Here is a 17,058-nt window from a genome sequence, read left to right as displayed (position 1 = left end):
GGGTATATCGGATGTCTTGCGCCCGTTGTGGTGGGATTGGTATCGTGGACAGGACAACAATTGATGATTCAGGCGCGGTTGTGTTGCAGCAATTGATCTATGCAACGAATACTAACACCACGGATGGGATGGCATCTGTGCCCTCAATGCAACCCTAACCCTATTTGCCAGATTTATCTCACTGGGCGATTTGCTGAAGGCTATGACCCCGTGTCCAGTGAAAGATGCTCGCTAATCCCGGACGAATGCGCAAACCCGGAGACGGTCCCGAATATGACCGTCACCTGAAGTGGGAGCATCTGAGCGATGACTGCTCAACCTGTCGTCAGTGGGGTTTCTCGATTCCCCTTCTGCGCGCCCCCCACTTCTATGCGGAGCTTCTTTCGGGGTGTTGACCAGATTTAGGACGTAATTGTCAGTTCTACCAGAGGCCAATGGTTTTGAAATAATAATACTGACGTTGCTGCGGAACCCAAAATGGGTGGTGATGCTCCACACCCTCTCTTATCAGGACAGCCTCTAGCAACGCACATCATGCCTGAATACTGCTGTTCCCTGCTAATATTTATAATCCTCTGCCTCTGTATTCTTTCCCAAACATTACTCCAGCAGCAGTAGCTAGTTTACTAGTTTGGCCGGTCCGGGCATTCTCGCCAACGACTCTACAATACGACGTTGTGCTGGTGACCGGCATGCCCTAGTTAAGCAGCTCTCGGATGAGGGTGGAATACGTGGTGTGGGTCATGAACTGCATGGCCAGCAACTCATATGGTAAAAATCGCATTTTTCACAAGGCAAGAACGCAGCCAAGCACTTGGCGGCCAAATATATTCACAGATGGGTCGACAGACCTCCACCATTTCTTGTTTAAAAGTGGAAATGCTGGCTTCTTATGCACCAATGCTCCAACACCAGGTTGCGTCGACGGCGGGCTGCATCGATTGTTCGGCCTCTCGGCGCATCGAGGTGAGGTGAGCATAGATGTAAGTTGGATGGTTGTTGGCTAGAGTAAGGGATCCATTCTTCGTCACCCAGATACAAATAGAGGATTTGTTCCTTCCTGCTTGTCCTCCGGGGAACCTCTACATCAAGTAATTTAACTTGCTGCATATTTCCTGAGAACATACACTATTAGCGACCGTACTTAGAAATCCCGGTCATGACCATGCTCCGTCAAGTGGCAATCATCCTCCCCGCCTTGCTGGTATGCTAAGCTCACGGAAGTTGGTTTAACCACATCTCATTAATGTTTTAGGTCGCGGCGTCCGCATCTCCCGCCCTTGGAGCCGAGAGAAACCGTAGGGAATTGCCCTGAGAACTTTGGCTCCCCTTATTGTCGACGATGATATCAGTATGCAATGGACCGGATCCATCTTTCCCGATGAAGACTGTGGTTTTGTACGGCACCATAGACGTATGCGGCTCCTTGCCAACTTCCATCGATTGCGAAATCCGTCTAATGAGACAGATAACTATCCGATAGGAAATATACGATGCCATCATCTCTGTGAACCCCGATTACAGCTCTCCTAAAGTTAGGGGTAGAGATATTAGTGTAAGCGGTATTCAGCCCCGGGCCAACGAACGCCTGACTTGCGCAGTGATGGCTACTGGAAGCAAAGCCGAAGGAGCGGTTCGTTTGGGCGAAACTGGCTGATTTCCTCTTCCTTCCAAGCATTGGGTTCTAACCATTCCACTTGCTCCATTTTAGAGAGGTTACAATCATCTCAAGCCAATCCGTGGCCGGTGCGGCACCCCGGGCAGAGAATGCCGCCGAACGGCGTGCGATGGCACCACTGGTTCATACATATGCAGTGTAAGTAACAGTGAGCCATGATCTGTCATCTTGATACGCGTATACATTGGGTTTTGTCATCTCTGACTTGTGTTTTACTTGTTCTCCCCTCATCAGGAAGAAGATGGCGGTCACGAGGAGCCCTGCGAGTACCTTGGGGCCTGCATTTTCGTTATCGGTGCGCACTGCTGCAACTCGGAAAGCATGTCCGGCCACTGGTACGAGCTCAACTTCTTCAGCCTGTGGGCTGGCTACGCAAACTGCAGGGATCCTCCAAACAAGCGTCCTACGGCATATCCGTACCCTGGGAGCTCTCCGAATGGTCTGTGTCCGAAACTCCCATAACACTAGGTGTTCTAGAGCTGCAGCCTTAGGGTCTGATGCCTGCGTATAGAGTGAAAAGCTATGCCACAAACCGAGAGTATGCACGGCAAATTAAGTAGCGGTGTGGTTACGTGGGACAAGGATGTATATGTCGATGTAGCTTCGCCGTACTTGAGCTTCCCCAACTTTCCCATTCCTGAGAACTATCGGTGCGCATGGGGAGAAGAGGTGATCTCATTTCTAACTAAAACTCAATTCGAGGGGACAACATGTCTACTTGTAAATAGAACTACCTTAGAAACCTCCAAATTAATATGAAGAGACTCTACTGTTTTAAATGAGGTTGTCCGGATACTTAATCCAGGCGGTGTCATTCACCTCGCAGCATAGTATACCTTATCCGGGATTATAACTTCACGGACCCGGAGCGCATACGTACGTTCACACCAAGGGCGCTGACCTCTAGACCAACACTGTTCAGGGCGTGGGCATGTCTTCATCAGGGTAACTCGAGTTTAGACAACTAGTCTTCCTCAAAATTGTAAAATTCACTGGTGTCTATGACCAACCATTGCAAAGCCGGGATGAGAAGCAAGCTCGAGATCCTCGAGGTAACACCTTCTCCACTCCCTGCCAGGGCCTCCCGCTTCGGTTAACCGCTGTTCCCATTCATACCGGTCAGCCGTGTTTGGCCCGAACTGAACAAGACGTACTGATTGACATTTAGCTCATAAGTGCCTCCCTAAGCTCATCATGAGACCAACTAAGCCTGCCCTTGGAGCTCTTCTCCCTCGCTTCCTCATACACTGGCATGAAGTCCTCGACAATGGCCTTAGCCTCAACCTCTTCAAGTACCTTCACTCTCTTCCAGTCTACACAAATTAGGCCGTCATTCTCGACCTCTTTACCTTTGTCTGTCGCCGCGGCTTCAGCAGCCGCAGCGCCCCTGCCAAGTTTCGACTGGGAAATCAGGTCATCGAGTCCGGAAATTTTCTCCTTACCATCAAGGGTCATGTCCCTGAAACCCTCGAGATCTTTGACAATCAAGTTTCCGTCTCCTCCTCGCGTCACGAAGGCATAATGTGCTTCGGTGACTTCAAGGTCGTGGTTGCTTCTGACAACCTTGGTGAACAGGATCAAAGTCCACGAGCCGGCTTGGACCCTTTGGCATCTCGGGATGACTTCGTCGCCAGTTCCGATTTCGCTGCACATGTAGGCATTTGCCGGAACGGGGTAGATACGCCAGGGGTCCTAGTCGAGAAAGGAATGGGTTAGCCGATCATTAGCTGCCAGGGACAAGAGGAAGGGGGGGGGGGGGGGGGGGGATAATAGAACCATACCTTGATGCCGACACTCAATGCCATTGCCCACTGGTACGGGACATCCTGTGCATTCATCATTGTCGACTTCTTCTGATGAACAGCCGCCTGCAAGATCTGCGGAAACCACTCGATTGCATTCCGAACACCAAGATCCACGTCGTGGACGGGTATGTTGCGGAGGACGGGCTGACTGTAGCTCCTGAATTCGAGCCCATCATCGGCCTCCCCGATCGCTTTAGCAGCGACTCGCCAAGCCATGCCAGACGGATCGGCGACGCTGGACTCGGGAAACCCCTGGAGTATGAAATGCCCAGCCCATGAAAGGTAATGGAAGACTTGCGTGACGGTGTTGTTCGAGCGCTTCACGTCGGCCAGCATGTTTTCGAGGCTGGAGGCCTTGATGCGAGGAAAGACTTCTCCATTGGCGAAGGGCGCTCGGAGACTTGAAGAGTGTTGGATGCAGTATGTGTTGTATTTATCAATGGATGCCTTCAAATCCTTGAGGGGTAGGGACGGGGTGTTGAGGGCGATGATTGAACGAAGGTTCGGGCACAGTTCCACGAGGGATTTAATGCTGGCGGACGTAACGTGGGGGTTGTTCGAGATGTCAACTTCGACGATCGAATTGGTCTTTACATTCTTGACGATATCGACAATTACCTCGTCCGTCAGCGAGGGCCAGTACGAAAGGTCGAGGGTTTTCGTGTCCGTGTCCTTCAGAGCGTGCGCAACGAGCTGTGTTCCATTCGGGCGGCCATCAATTAAGCCCGCATTGTCGCGAACGTATCGAAGGAGGCGGCTCTGGAGATTGGGAATTTCAACCGAAGTCAGAGCTTCCAACACGTCTTCGCGTTCGAGGGCCGTCTCGACGGCCACCTTCAGGGCGAGCTCCGACAGTGACGGCTTAGACTTACCCACGCCTGAGCCCGAGCCCGAGGCTGAGATGGACTCGTTTGTCGGAACAGTGTCAGATGTTTGGCTTCCACCGTCGACAGGAGAATCCCTCCTTGCCGACCACTCTCCATCAGGCCAAAGGTCGAGAAGCGAGGCAGCATCGATGAGCTTCCACGGAGCCATAGACGGCGGGAACAACGCTCTCGATTCAGCGTAGTAGTCGAGGTATTCCTCGTCGGTCATGGGCATACGACCTGTCGTCCTGTCGTCGTCATCCTCTCTATACGATAGCCAGGGGTGCAAGAAGCAGTATTTTGGCGAGTCGATATCCGTAATGTCAACGACGGTGAATCCGTCGTTGTTGTCCGTCTTAGACCAGTCGGTGCCGATATCGAGAGGGTGCACCCTCGACGCGTACGGACGAACGGTATCTGAATTGCGCGGTTCATAGCTGCTGGCGAGAACGAGGCAGACGAGCAGAAAAGGAAATGGGATCGCCGATTCCAACGGCTTGCCTTTCATAGCCTTCTCCCGTCTGTCGGCCCACCAAGCATCGTCGTATGTGGCGGCATGGGTGAGTTCGTGGCGAGCGAGTCTCTTGTTCTCGGGGTGGCTCAGAATGTGCATCAGTCTCCACGCAGCCTTGATGGGGAGCGTGCCGTAGGCCCACTGATGGTGGACGACAGCGAGAGTGCGGTAGCGACCGCCAACCCGGCCAATGATCCAGAGCTGATGGCGCTGCCCCATTTTGTTCCCAGGGTGCTTTCTCTCACCTTGGACGGATGGATGGATGGAATGTGAATGGCGAGGAGTTTTGGCGATAAAAAAAAAAAAAAAAAAAAAAAAAAAAAAGAAGACAAAAGGAAAGGGTCAAACGCAAGATTGATCTTGGTTTTGCTGTTGTGAGGGGGACCAGCTGTTGCCTAACTTCTAGCTTGTTTGCTTGTTGCTTGCCCTGGGTGGAACTGGAGCTGTGAATTGTAGCTTGGTCGCACAAACTGAGGGGCATTTTCCGCAGCGTCCGGTCTACCCCTCCAATCTGAACCCCGCTTAGTGGCCAATAGTATTCTTTTCATACAATACCCCGATATATACATTAAATTCATTTATGCAATTTTTTACTCGAAGATCTTTCGGCCCGGTCGAAGTGCCGCTGGAAACCCGGTATTCCTCTGGACAACTACCCTTCACCTGGCTTTCGTTGATTCCGGAATTCAGTCCTTTCTATGGTTGTTTCGGCCGATCAACTCATCGTTGGGGGCAAGCGCCTGGTGGGAAATCGTATCTCTGGAAACACGATGTAACCTCACATTTGCTCAAGCTACTCAAGGTTCCGTCCAAAGTAAAGGCCATGTCCGTGTGTCTAAAAGACCAACACACTGCGGGCATGTGGCGATGTATCCTAGAGCCTAGTTACTCTTGCTGGCGGTACAAGAGACTGTGCCGGGAGGGAAGCCCTCGAGGTTGTATTGCATGTCCCCAATAGCGGAAGGCCATGACGGTCGAGTCGATAGGTATAAGATGTTTATTTTGAAGAGTATCGATCAAAACAGTTGTATCTTCCGCCGCATTGGCTGTGCTCGAGGCCGGGAGACGTCAGAGAGGAAATGTTGGGACGTCCCATTATGGACGACATTTTTCACACGAGATGTATATCTTGGCGTCTACCAATCCCTCCAAACTTTCTTCTCAAGCATCACAGCAGGAAGAGAACGCCCGCAATCATAAGATCAGACATCTTTTCCCCTTTCCGGCCCGAGCCCAACGCGAACCCGGCCTGCGGGGCAACCAACCAACCCGAAGCCAGGCTTGAGCTTTCCCACCTGATTTTTAATTAGTAAGTGATTTAAAATGAAACTGAAAAGAAATAACTATAGTTTAAACTTAGATAATCTAAAATTAGCAATACATAGGGTAAAGCCAGAGAACATAGTGAATCCGTGACGCCGGGGAGCCAGGGTTCCTGGGGATTCCTATGGTAGCCGTGAACCGGGAACCACGGTGCTAAGCACAGCCACATCTCCTATCATCCCCCACCCCCCCCCCCCCCCCCAAAAAAAACAACCACGGTGTCCATGGAGCCCTGGAATTAGGCCATCGCAAGAAGTGCATTGAAGTGCGATTTGGATGAATATATAAACCATGGCTGATTCTTCTCGATTGACAAGCAGTTCAAAATACAACCGAAAAAGAAAACAAAAGAAAATAGCCAAAGTTTCTCGGCAGATTCCTTCCCTTGATTCAAACGTACCTCAAAAAAACTTCATCTTCTTTACCTCCCTCCTAGTATCCCAGCACCCCAAATTTCAATCAAGTATAGCATCGAACATGACATCTTCACACAAATGGTTCATGTACAGGGAGAAAATCTGTGGCCTGTCCATTGTTCAATCTAGAAGAGATGTCGTAGGACAATTCCATCAGAGGCGATTTAGTATTATTATGTTAGTACTGATACTGTTCCGGATTTTCTAGCGTATTTCTGACTCTCAGCTAGTGCCATACAGCGACGTAATGGATCCAGACGGGAGACTTTGCGAACTGGCCGATTGATGAGGCGCAGCAAGATCCTATGGTCGAGAATGGGCCAAATCTATGCACAACAAGTTCAGGCCCGCATCACGACTTCGAGCGTCGAACAGACTCGCTCCACGACTACAACACGCTACATACAGCGCAGGGCTTTCCTTCATCACTAGTAGTTAGTGGAGATTGAAAAGCCACTGGTTTGAGCGGATCCTATGACCAAAGGTTAGTCTGTCCTCATCGAAACTAGATTGCCGAGTCAGATACTAATTGTATTTATGGACTTCAGTATGCTTCTTATAGCTCCCCTCTACTCTTCTCGAGGAGATGTTGGTTTGGGTGTTTGGTTTGATTTGGAGTGCCGAAGCAACGTAGTTCAGAGTTTGGTGCGAGACGTAGAAGGTAATGGCTGGCCCTGATACCTAGGATCATTTAGGTTTAGCAGTGCTTTTTCTTTTCTTTTTCCTTGCTTGCTTGCTTGCTTCGTTCGTTCTTTTCTTTTGTTTCGTTTCCTCTCTTTCCCTTTTTTCTTTTTTCCCTTTTGTGCTCCATGTTTGCTGTTAGCTTTTCCGTCGCTTAATATATCTTCCCCTAAACCCCATTGGTCATGAATATGCATTATCGTCAGTGATCCACGCTTCAATTCTCATACACAGAACGTAGAAATCAATCAGAAACTTGTTCCCGGGCGCTACGGACGCGGAAATGCCCCTTGACCCTCAGATCGCGAGCGTAGAATATATCCTGATAGTTGTTTAGTTTACAGATGTTGCGTTGTGAAACCTACCGTCAGATGCACTGTAGATATGGCAGGAGTGTTTCCATATCGTATAGTCCTCTTTATATCCTAAGAAAAGTCTCTATAGTCACGAAGCATAAATCACGGAAGAGACTGAAATCAAGCAAACGGGCAAGGCCTCGATACTCCGCTTCTCTGCCTGGGCCCTGAGAAACACTCCTGACACAGTTGACTTAGTATAGCGACGTTACCAGACGAGCAGAGAGTTCCTACTACGACAAACGGAATTCCCCGACGGCCGCCCAGACTCGCGCTGAACGCTTTCCTATACCTGCCAACAAGCTCTGCCGAGCTAGAGAACTCATTCAGTTCTCTTCTCAAACATGTATCGAGCATGTCGAACGAGATCAACTATCTCCAACAACAAGGCGATCTTGCCACCACAGCCCTCACGTTTAAGCTGCAAGCGATGAAAATTGAACCGTTACGGGCAGTAGCAGCAGATACCTCACTACATGAAGAAGCTGCGACAATGTTGGACAAAGGAAGGATTGCTTGGAAGGCATGCGGGATCGGCCAAGTTGCCCGTGGATTGCCCCTACCTATCTTGATGAGATGTTTCACTGTCAGGCACTTTTGTCCACAACAGGACAAATGTACAGCTCAACCCAGTTTCTCGCCAACACACTACTCTTTTCTTTCCTGTAGCCATGGCAACAGCTGAATTATGCTCGGCCATGCCTATGAATGGCGCATTCTACTGGTGGACTGGAGCTCTGGCTCCGCGACTTTGGTCCCGTCCATTAGCCTACTTTTCAGGCTGGTTGAACGTTACGCAGATCATGACAACCCTGGCTAGTTTTCTATTTGCAGGCGCACAAGCATGGACTATTTGCATTGGGCTGTTTCACCCGGATTGGATAGCTACTCGTGGACAGATGATTGGGCTTGGCGTTGCGATGGCTGCGTTTTGGGTCACCCTATGCTGTCTTCGAATGGAAAGAGTGGCGATACTTTTCATGATCAATTGTGAGCTTGCCGCCGCATTATTATCCCCCACTTCAGGTGAATTAATGCTGCTTTTGCAGGCGGTGCCATGTTGGTCCTGCTGGTTATTTTCGTTGTCTGTCTTCCAGCAACACACAGAGCGCAGGATCGCCCTTTTTCTAGCGGTGGCGATGTTTTTGGCACCATAACAACTTTTCGGACTGGGATAATGCCGTCGCTGTACCTATGAGCTTCATCGCAGTCGTGTGGTCGGTAACTGGATGGTTTGCTCCGGCATACGTGGCTAAAACCACAAAAAACTCTCGAGTCGTCTCTGCCAAGTCCATGCTGATCACCTTCGCTGCTACCGCAGGGATCGGATTATTGATTAATCTGGTAACTGCCTTCTGCATAGAAGACTTGGGCGCTACTGCAGGTGTTCTAACGTACGTACCCCATAGTCATACTCCAGCGAGCGAATAACTGATCTAACCTGGATCTAGCGGTTTTCCACTTTACGCCATGATAGTCGATCACTGGGGGATCACCAAAGCGGGGGCGTACTTGATCATTCTCTACGCTCTCAGTACTTGGGGTACTGCATCGTTATTATACACCTCCTCCTGCATTGCGGCCTCCTTTGCGAGAGATGGTGGCATCCCGTACGGTGAGATCATCGGACGAATCAATACGTCGCTCAACATACCCGTCTATTCGATCCTATTTCTGGCTTTTGGTGGCATTTTGATTCTCCTATTCGGCTTCTCCGCGGAGGCGAGCTCCGTCATCTACTCTTTGGTAGTCGTTGCGGCCATGCTGAACTTCCTGCCACCCATGATTTTGAGAGTGTACCAAGGACAAAACTTTGTGCCTGGCCCTTTTAACTATGGAAGGTGGAGCATACCGATCCATTGTTTTGCAATACTGTTTATCGTTTGGATTGTCATAATGGAGTCATTTCTTACGACATCCAACTGGACAGCAGCTACCTTCAATTGTAACTGGGTTGTGACTGTTGGAGCGATTCTCTTGTCCGTCATTCTATGGTTCCTTCATGGAAGCAGGCATTTCGAGGGTGTCAAATGGGAGACTGTGGTGGCATTGAATGTCCTACGTGATGGACCGGCCGGAATCCAGTGAGAGGAGTTAAGGGCACCAACATTAGTGCCCTGGGGACGGGATCGTTATAGTAATGTGCTGACGCATCCGATTATCTTTAAACATTCGTATTTTTCTACTCATGTTAACGCTTGTTTATGACGAGACTTATATATGTGGTTCTGACTTTAATATCATCTAAAAATCCAGACAGTACCGGCTATGGCATACATCTTCACATACGGCTTTTGGCTTGAGTTCGTTACTATGTAGCTAAAAGGCATTACTTCCAACCCTGTGGCTTCGCTTCCTGTTTTTGGATACTCGTAGTCGACTAAGAAGGGCTACTCTCTGCGTCTTGCATCCTGATGTATGGCGAACGAGCAAATTGCTTAAGCCCCAGGGAAGCCTCTGCTAGTAAGAGTTGGCCTTCCGGTCGTGTAAGTCTGTGCAGCTATATCGCAAGGTTGATTGGCAGTACCTTGTATGCCTATGAATCCTACTATACTAGTTAAACCCTCTCTTAGACTTACACTTGCCCTTTATATTAACATAAACTCAGCATGGGACCTGAGCCCAATAGTTAGAGCCCTACTGTGAGTGCATAACTTTAAGCTTTACACGAACTTATTACCCCCAAAAAGCGCCGTCGGCGTAATCTAGTCCTACCTTGTGTTTTTACACGGAGTTTGCCAGACCGCCAGCTCCAATTTCGCGTTTACATATACTGCAAGCCGCCGCAGAGCGTATTGTACCGGCGGCTGATTTTATGGAACCGACTCATCCCGATGCAGATTACGTCAAGATGTGATTGGGTCAGACCAAGGTAGTAGCAGAGTCCTTCAGATGCTTCGGCCTTGCCCCAGGGCGACTTCAAGGACCTGCTCAGTCGTCGCCACCGCTTCGAACTTCCCGAATGGGAGATTAGCGTTCATCTGTGCAAAGCGAGTGCGAGCGTGCACTCTGTTGAACTCGTATAAAGCTAGGTATTCTTCGGCGACACCTGGGAGGTTCTCTATTGAAGCTCTGTCTAACACCACATTAGGAAAAAGAGATACTGTAAGTCATCCAGATTTTACTCTGAACGCGTCTTCTTGCGCGTTCAAAGAGAAAACAGCATCAACCAAGCCGCTTCTACGATGACCGCGATGACTGTTCGCCTTCATCCCGTATCGCCCCTCACTTCCGAGGAAATCCGGACGACGAGTACTCTGATTCGATCGCACCACACGCATGATGCTCGCTACATCTTCAAGACTATCACTCCGCCTGAGCCCGAAAAGCAGCAAGTTATGAGTTATTTGGATGCAGAATCCCGTGGACTCACTTTGCCGCCAATTGATCGCGGAGCTTTCGTCAATTATTATATCGGATCCACGGTAAGTTCAGCATCTGTCTCTGTCACAAGATGTTGCCCATTTGTTTTGACTCAGAACAACAGGGCAGTTTGTTTGAAGCCGTAGTGAATTTGACTCAAAGCTCCGTTGAGCGCCACGAGGCCCTTGGAGCGCGAATGCACGGATCGGTCGACTTCGAGGAGGCGGAGGAAGTTGAGAAGATCGTCTTGAACGACCCAAGTGTCCACAGAGAGATAACTAGACGAAAGGTAGATCCCTCTCTGGTCGTTGTCGAGCCCTGGATATTTGGTAAGCCCACAGACCTGTCCTATTGATTCTTCACTGCCCTATGAAGGGTTTGAGTGGGACAATATGCACTCCTACTTAATTACAAAATTACGACACTTACACAAACTTCTATAGGGTCTGATGGTGTCGACGATGAACCCCGCCAGCTCCAGTGCTACATGTTTCTCCGCTAGAGAGGGGCCCGTTCTCTATAATGTAAGTTTACGCATCCTGCTGCCTCTCGAATACTAATGCTTACCCTTTGAAGGTCCAATATGACAATCGATCTCTGTTCTACAGAGTTTCGCTCTCTGAGATGAGCATACCATATGCTGACCCCCGTCACCCGTACCACAAGAAAACCGCTTTCGATCTGGGGGATCTGGGAGCCGGCGTCACGGCCAACAACTTGCAACTAGGGTGTGATTGCCTAGGCTCGATTTATTACCTTTCCGCTTTCATTGCAGATAGCCAGGTAACCCGGTTGCCCGGCCCAACTGTGTCTGTGTCCACGAACAGGATGCCGGGATTGGCTGGAAACATACGAATTACCGTACCGGCCGTGCTGTCGTTACAAGAAGCCGCGAGCTGGTTCTTCAGACCATTATGACCGTATCGAACTACGAGTACATACTAGCGTTCATTTTGACCCAGGCGGGTGATCTCACGTACGAAGTCCGCGCGACTGGCATCCTATCAACGCAGTACATCCATCCGGACGCTAATGCCAACCGGGGCACTGTGGTACACCCTAGAGTGCTGGCTGCCCATCATCAGCATATCTTCTCCCTACGCATCGATCCGATGATTGACGGCTTCAATAACACCGTCATGTACGGCGAAGCGGTAGCAATACCCCGCTCAGAGGCGAATCCCCACGGCACTGGATATTACGAAACTCAGCAGGTCGTCCAGGTTTCTGGCGGTTTCGACTTGGACATTAGTAAGAATCGAGTCTTTAAAATAGTCAACAACACTGTCCGGAATGCTATCAACAAGGAACCTGTCGGGTATAAAATCATGGTGCCCGATTTCCAGAAGCTGCTCGCCGACACCGAGTCTTTTCACTACCGCCGAGTCGAGTTCGCCGATCACAATATTTATGTGACAAAGTATCGTCCACAGGAGCTATATGCTGGTGGGCAGTATACTAACCAGTCCGGGGGTGGCCACGGTGTGAGGTCTTGGGCGGCGAGATCAGAAAACGTGGAGAACGAGGATATAGTGGTTTGGGTGCAGTTTGGTATCAATCATATTCCTCGGATAGAGGATTTTCCCGTCATGCCTTGCGAAAAGATACAGTAAGCCATCCCCGAATTACACGATGCAGATTTTCTCTCTTTTAGTCCGGTCCACTTTCTATGTTCTTTCCACTTCTCCAGGATCAGTACTAACATCGGCTGATCTAGAGTCATGCTACGGCCAGTGAACTTCTTTACTAAGAATCCGGCCCTTGATGTTCCGCCGTCTGAACAAAGCACCAATCAGTCAACCCTGGCTATGCCCTGTGGCCGACCAAGCTGTTGTTCCGGGGTTGAGAGCCTCGGGCCTTAGAGGCTAATAAGTTGGCATAATGGTCACTGAGAAAACATACGATTCCAAAGTATTATATAAATCCGCGATACAAACTTGGCGGCGTATTCTAATCAGTAGTTCCTAGGCAACCTATCTTTATAGGAGGAGAGTTTACATTCCCTACTGAGAACTAATACCCTACTGTACTAAGGGTTCGTTATAATTTACCACATTATATAGTTTCCATCTGTGCGCACGTCCTTGAAATATGACCCCAATTATTTCACAGGGGCGAAGCGAGAACCTGAGATTCTGCGTTTACCTAATATCCTCTACGAGTATTCCCGTCCTAAGATCTGTTTCTTCCTTCTTCTAGTTATTCTTTGCTACAGTGTTGTGTAATTGACTGCTAAATTTTAATGTCTGATACAATGCTCGTTCGGAGGCTGTCCCGACTAATCTCTCCAGGCGCTTTCGAAACTGGTTAGATCGCCGAAATTGATCCCGCCAGGTAAGTTTATTAGCGTCTGCACTTGATCTTTAAACGATGGAAGGAGGAATATGACGATATGCAGGTTCTGCACTTTGCCTCAGTCCAAAGGATGATGAGAGCCTTCAGCTTTTGTGGCTGGGTGGCTATTTATGGTAAAAAGGCGCGGTGGGCTTCACGACTATTGGATTGCTCTCATCCTTCGAGGGCAAAACTGGTAGAGCAAAAAGTCGCAAGCCACATTCGGACCGGTTTCGCAGCATATTGTGGCAGAAGGCAGTATCTTTAATGTAACCTCGAACATAGACAACCACTCAGCGCACATAGTGGGCACCACCCCTGTAGCATGGATCGGCAGGTGGCTGGGGAGGATTGAATCAGACATGACAGGTCTCGTCAGATTGGAAAACCTGATTATTTCGGGCCAGGCGGCTTCTCGCTGAGGTCTTTTCCCGTCTCCCAAGCTCCTATTATTATCCTCGTCCCGCTTCCCCCTCGTCGCGTCGAGGACAGAAATGACAAGGAGAGGAATGATAGACAATTTCCATTATGGAACACGCACCACCAAATTCTGAAACCCACCAAGATCCAAACAGACACTATGAGTACTCAACACTCCCTGAAGCGCTTCCAGAAGAGCTCCAGCCCGGGGGATTCATCCAGCGCGTACCGCTCGAGAATGAAGCCGAGTCCAAGATTGCGTACAATGACGCCGGATTAATCAAAGTCGACGACGAGGAAAAACCAAAGGACACCCCGATCCAGGAGAGTCTGAACGCCACACCGCCAGTCCAGCCCTGGTGGAGACGACGGTTAACATGGATAATAATAGCAGGTGTCGCGGTGGTTGTAGTTGGCCTCGTCGTGGGATTGACGGTAGGCCTGTTGACGAAGAAACGTCGAGATCAACCAAAGTGAGTTCGGCCCGAAAATGCAATCCGCCATCTTCAACAGGTAACTCATATGAACTCCCCTTTCAGACCAGTCGATACATCTTTCGGCACCCCCACAAATTTCACTTCCAGTAGCACATCCCGTGCCTCTTCGTGCCGTGGCGTTGTTTGTCCGTCGATGCTCGCCGTAGCTCAGGTAACTGCCACGAACGATCTAGGCTTCTTCATCTTCAGCCGCGGATCCGATCGCGCGATATGGTACCGTCGAGGGAACCAGACCGCCTGGGATGCCGACTGGGCCAGTCTAGGAGGCGAATTCGACAGCCAGCCATCCGCCGTCGCAATGGGCGATGACCAGATTTACGTTTTCGCCGCGTGGTCCGACGGTTCTGTGCGGTCCAAGACATATCGGAACGGTCAGTGGACGCGGGACTGGGAGAGTCTACAGGGCAATAAAACTATCAACGCGCCATCTGTCTGCTCCTGGGGCCCGAACAACATCGAAGTGTTTGCCACGGACGAGGAAAATCTCTTGATCCACAGGCGGTTCAATGGCGTGAAGTGGGAGCCTGCAGTCGACAACCCCTGGCAGAAATGGGGAGGATACACTAGCGCAGCGCCTGCGGCTGTCTGTCCTGGCTCGGGACGGGTCGATGTCGTGAGCTATGGTGGATATTCTGACGCGCTTCACGATGTCGGGTGGATGCATTATAAGGACGGAAAATGGATTTTGTGGGAGGGGAACAGTCGTCCTAACGCCGATGTGGGTTATCTCGGCGATCCGACGCTGGTAATAGTTGAGGATGAGACCATAGCTGTCCTCGGTGTTGGATCTGACAAGCAGTTGTACTACACCGAGTGGTCGCCAACTGCGAACTATAGTGTAACGGAAGATCTCGGCGGTAGCTTCGAGTCGATGGCTAGCGTTTTGACTTCCTCAAGTGGGAATTTGGATGTCCTAGCCGTCGGCAGAGAAGACAGGCTCATGCATAAAGCTCGCGTGGATGGAGCGTGGGCCAAGGATTGGGAAGATCTCGGTGGTTACTTTAACAGCGCGCCGTTGCCCATGCGCCTGGGTGACGGTCGGATCATTGTGTTTGGTCTCGGCCCCGACGGAAACATGATTCATGGGAAGTGGTCGCCCACGCACAGCTTTGCTTGGGGAGAGGGCGAGTGGTTTAATGACTCGGGCAGCCTGGCAACCGGTTGGCTGAGAGCCGGGCCGGCGTAATATTCACATGTCTATGATCCGGCACTTGTCTGCTTCTATCTGCTTCTATCGGTGTGACTCGTGATTTCATATGTTTGAAAACTCAATTCCTACACCTTCCTTCATGTGTAGTCCATCTAGCTGTTCAGACGTGAACGGCGACTAGACCAGCTAGTCCAATGGAACAGTATCACGTTCAGCTCGCCACACCGGACTTTTCCCCCAGACTCTCCTCCTCCCAGACTTACAACACAGGCCTTCGCGAGGGTATCGTCCGAGCCCAGTGGATGGCTACCATGTTTGCTCCACGTCTGGGATTCTGAACACCCGCATGTTTTGCAAATACGGGAGTAATCCGGAATCGACGAGGGTGGTCGCATCCCAAAAGGTATATCCTTTCGCCCGGACGAAGTCAGGGGTCGCAGGACCCCATGACATCGACCACCGCTGGTCCCAGAGAGCCACCCAGCCCAACGGCGGCAGGTCCTCGGCATCCCCCTTAAACTCCATGGCCTGTTCGGTCTTTTCCCATCGGTCTCGGATATCGGGGAAGCGTATTTTCCGGAACGTTTGCTTTCCGAAAGTCTCGTCGAGGGGCGCACCGGCGTCGGCAAAATCGAGGACGTTAAGCGGCTTGAGGTCGCCGCTCAACAGAGCCGTGAATCTCCGCAGGCCCATGCGTATCATCTTCTGTTTCCAAAGATTGCACGCAATGTCTATAATGAGTTTTTTTTAGTTTTAATGGCCACTCCTTCTTATTTTTTTCCACTTCTCCTTTCTTCCTCTTATTCTCTCTGGACGGGGATGGACCGGGATGGATACTTACAATCTTCTGAGGGATACCACCTGCGCGATTCCGTGTACTCACAATCTGTGGACGCCCAGCGGACGATAACCCCTTCATTATCTTCACATTCAGCAAGAAGCGGCGCCAGTTTTATTCTCCAGAATACCTTGTTGTAATAACTAGCAAGGTATTCGTGGACACAGGCCACCGACTCCGCCTCCCATGGATGAAATAACCCAAAAAAGAGGTGGAGGATCCTTGCCGGACGCATCCGCCTTGTGCGCGGATCGTCTCGGGAATCCTCGTAATCTTCGCTAAACATCATCGCCCAAATGTCCAATCGATAGAGAGCGCAGAGAATCCTGCGCTCTTCAATGACAGTCGGGCGATGGTCTAGCGGCAATTCCCGGAGAAATCCCGCGAATATCCTCGTGGCTGCTAGGCGAACGACGTGGATATAACTTTGCTGCATGCGGATCACATCTTCCAGGGTGCATGACCTGAGGACCGTTTTCTTGTTTCTGACTCCGTATCCTGCAAGGGTCAGAAAGGCTTCCGCGACACCGTTGTCACCTCCCACATCCCTGGATGAAGCCCGAAACTGCGCAGCTTTGGCGTGGAAGTACATACTTAGCATCACTTCTGTCCCAAACTGCCGAGTCATGATGTCTAACAGAACCCGTCGCTTGTCGTCGTCGTAGGCGGCTTTCGCATTTGGCGAAGCCGTCACAACTGCCCGCAGGTCGTTCAAGGTTGGCAAGTACCGCAACACCTCTGATACCAGGACGAGCGGGAGTGACTCCCAGTTTGGGCCCGGCTTAAAAATGTCCCAAATATCGCAATCGATAAGCAT

The 17,058-nt window shown here is 50.4% G+C and overlaps 4 protein-coding genes across 4 annotated transcripts; 2 read left to right on the top strand and 2 right to left on the bottom strand.

The window, feature by feature from the left end:
- Window positions 1-2,842: 2,842 nt before the first annotated feature.
- Window positions 2,843-5,082, bottom strand: SAPIO_CDS4747 (uncharacterized protein; the record flags this gene model as incomplete). The annotated part of the gene is made up of 2 exons (XM_016787223.1): window positions 2,843-3,370; window positions 3,460-5,082. The coding sequence occupies 2 exons, from the start codon at window positions 5,080-5,082 to the stop codon at window positions 2,843-2,845; spliced, it is 2,151 nt and encodes a 716-aa protein (XP_016643102.1).
- A 5,742-nt stretch (window positions 5,083-10,824) lies between these two features.
- Window positions 10,825-12,615, top strand: SAPIO_CDS4746 (Diamine oxidase; the record flags this gene model as incomplete). Its single annotated transcript, XM_016787222.1, has 5 exons — window positions 10,825-11,064; window positions 11,127-11,291; window positions 11,446-11,526; window positions 11,579-11,730; window positions 11,889-12,615. 5 exons carry the CDS (start codon window positions 10,825-10,827, stop codon window positions 12,613-12,615), a joined length of 1,365 nt encoding a protein of 454 aa, XP_016643101.1.
- A 1,249-nt stretch (window positions 12,616-13,864) lies between these two features.
- Window positions 13,865-15,439, top strand: SAPIO_CDS4745 (uncharacterized protein; the record flags this gene model as incomplete). The annotated part of the gene is made up of 2 exons (XM_016787221.1): window positions 13,865-14,229; window positions 14,296-15,439. 2 exons carry the CDS (start codon window positions 13,865-13,867, stop codon window positions 15,437-15,439), a joined length of 1,509 nt encoding a protein of 502 aa, XP_016643100.1.
- Window positions 15,440-15,709: 270 nt separating this feature from the next.
- Window positions 15,710-17,058, bottom strand: SAPIO_CDS4744 (uncharacterized protein; the record flags this gene model as incomplete). Its single annotated transcript, XM_016787220.1, has 2 exons — window positions 15,710-16,134; window positions 16,245-17,058. 2 exons carry the CDS (start codon window positions 17,056-17,058, stop codon window positions 15,710-15,712), a joined length of 1,239 nt encoding a protein of 412 aa, XP_016643099.1.

Source organism: Scedosporium apiospermum (assembly GCF_000732125.1).
Source record: "Scedosporium apiospermum strain IHEM 14462 chromosome Unknown SEQ_SAPIO_0094, whole genome shotgun sequence".
In the NCBI taxonomy this organism is placed as follows: domain Eukaryota; kingdom Fungi; phylum Ascomycota; class Sordariomycetes; order Microascales; family Microascaceae; genus Scedosporium; species Scedosporium apiospermum.
Note: the sequence above shows the minus strand (reverse complement) of the source record. Positions and strands in the feature narration are given on the sequence as shown.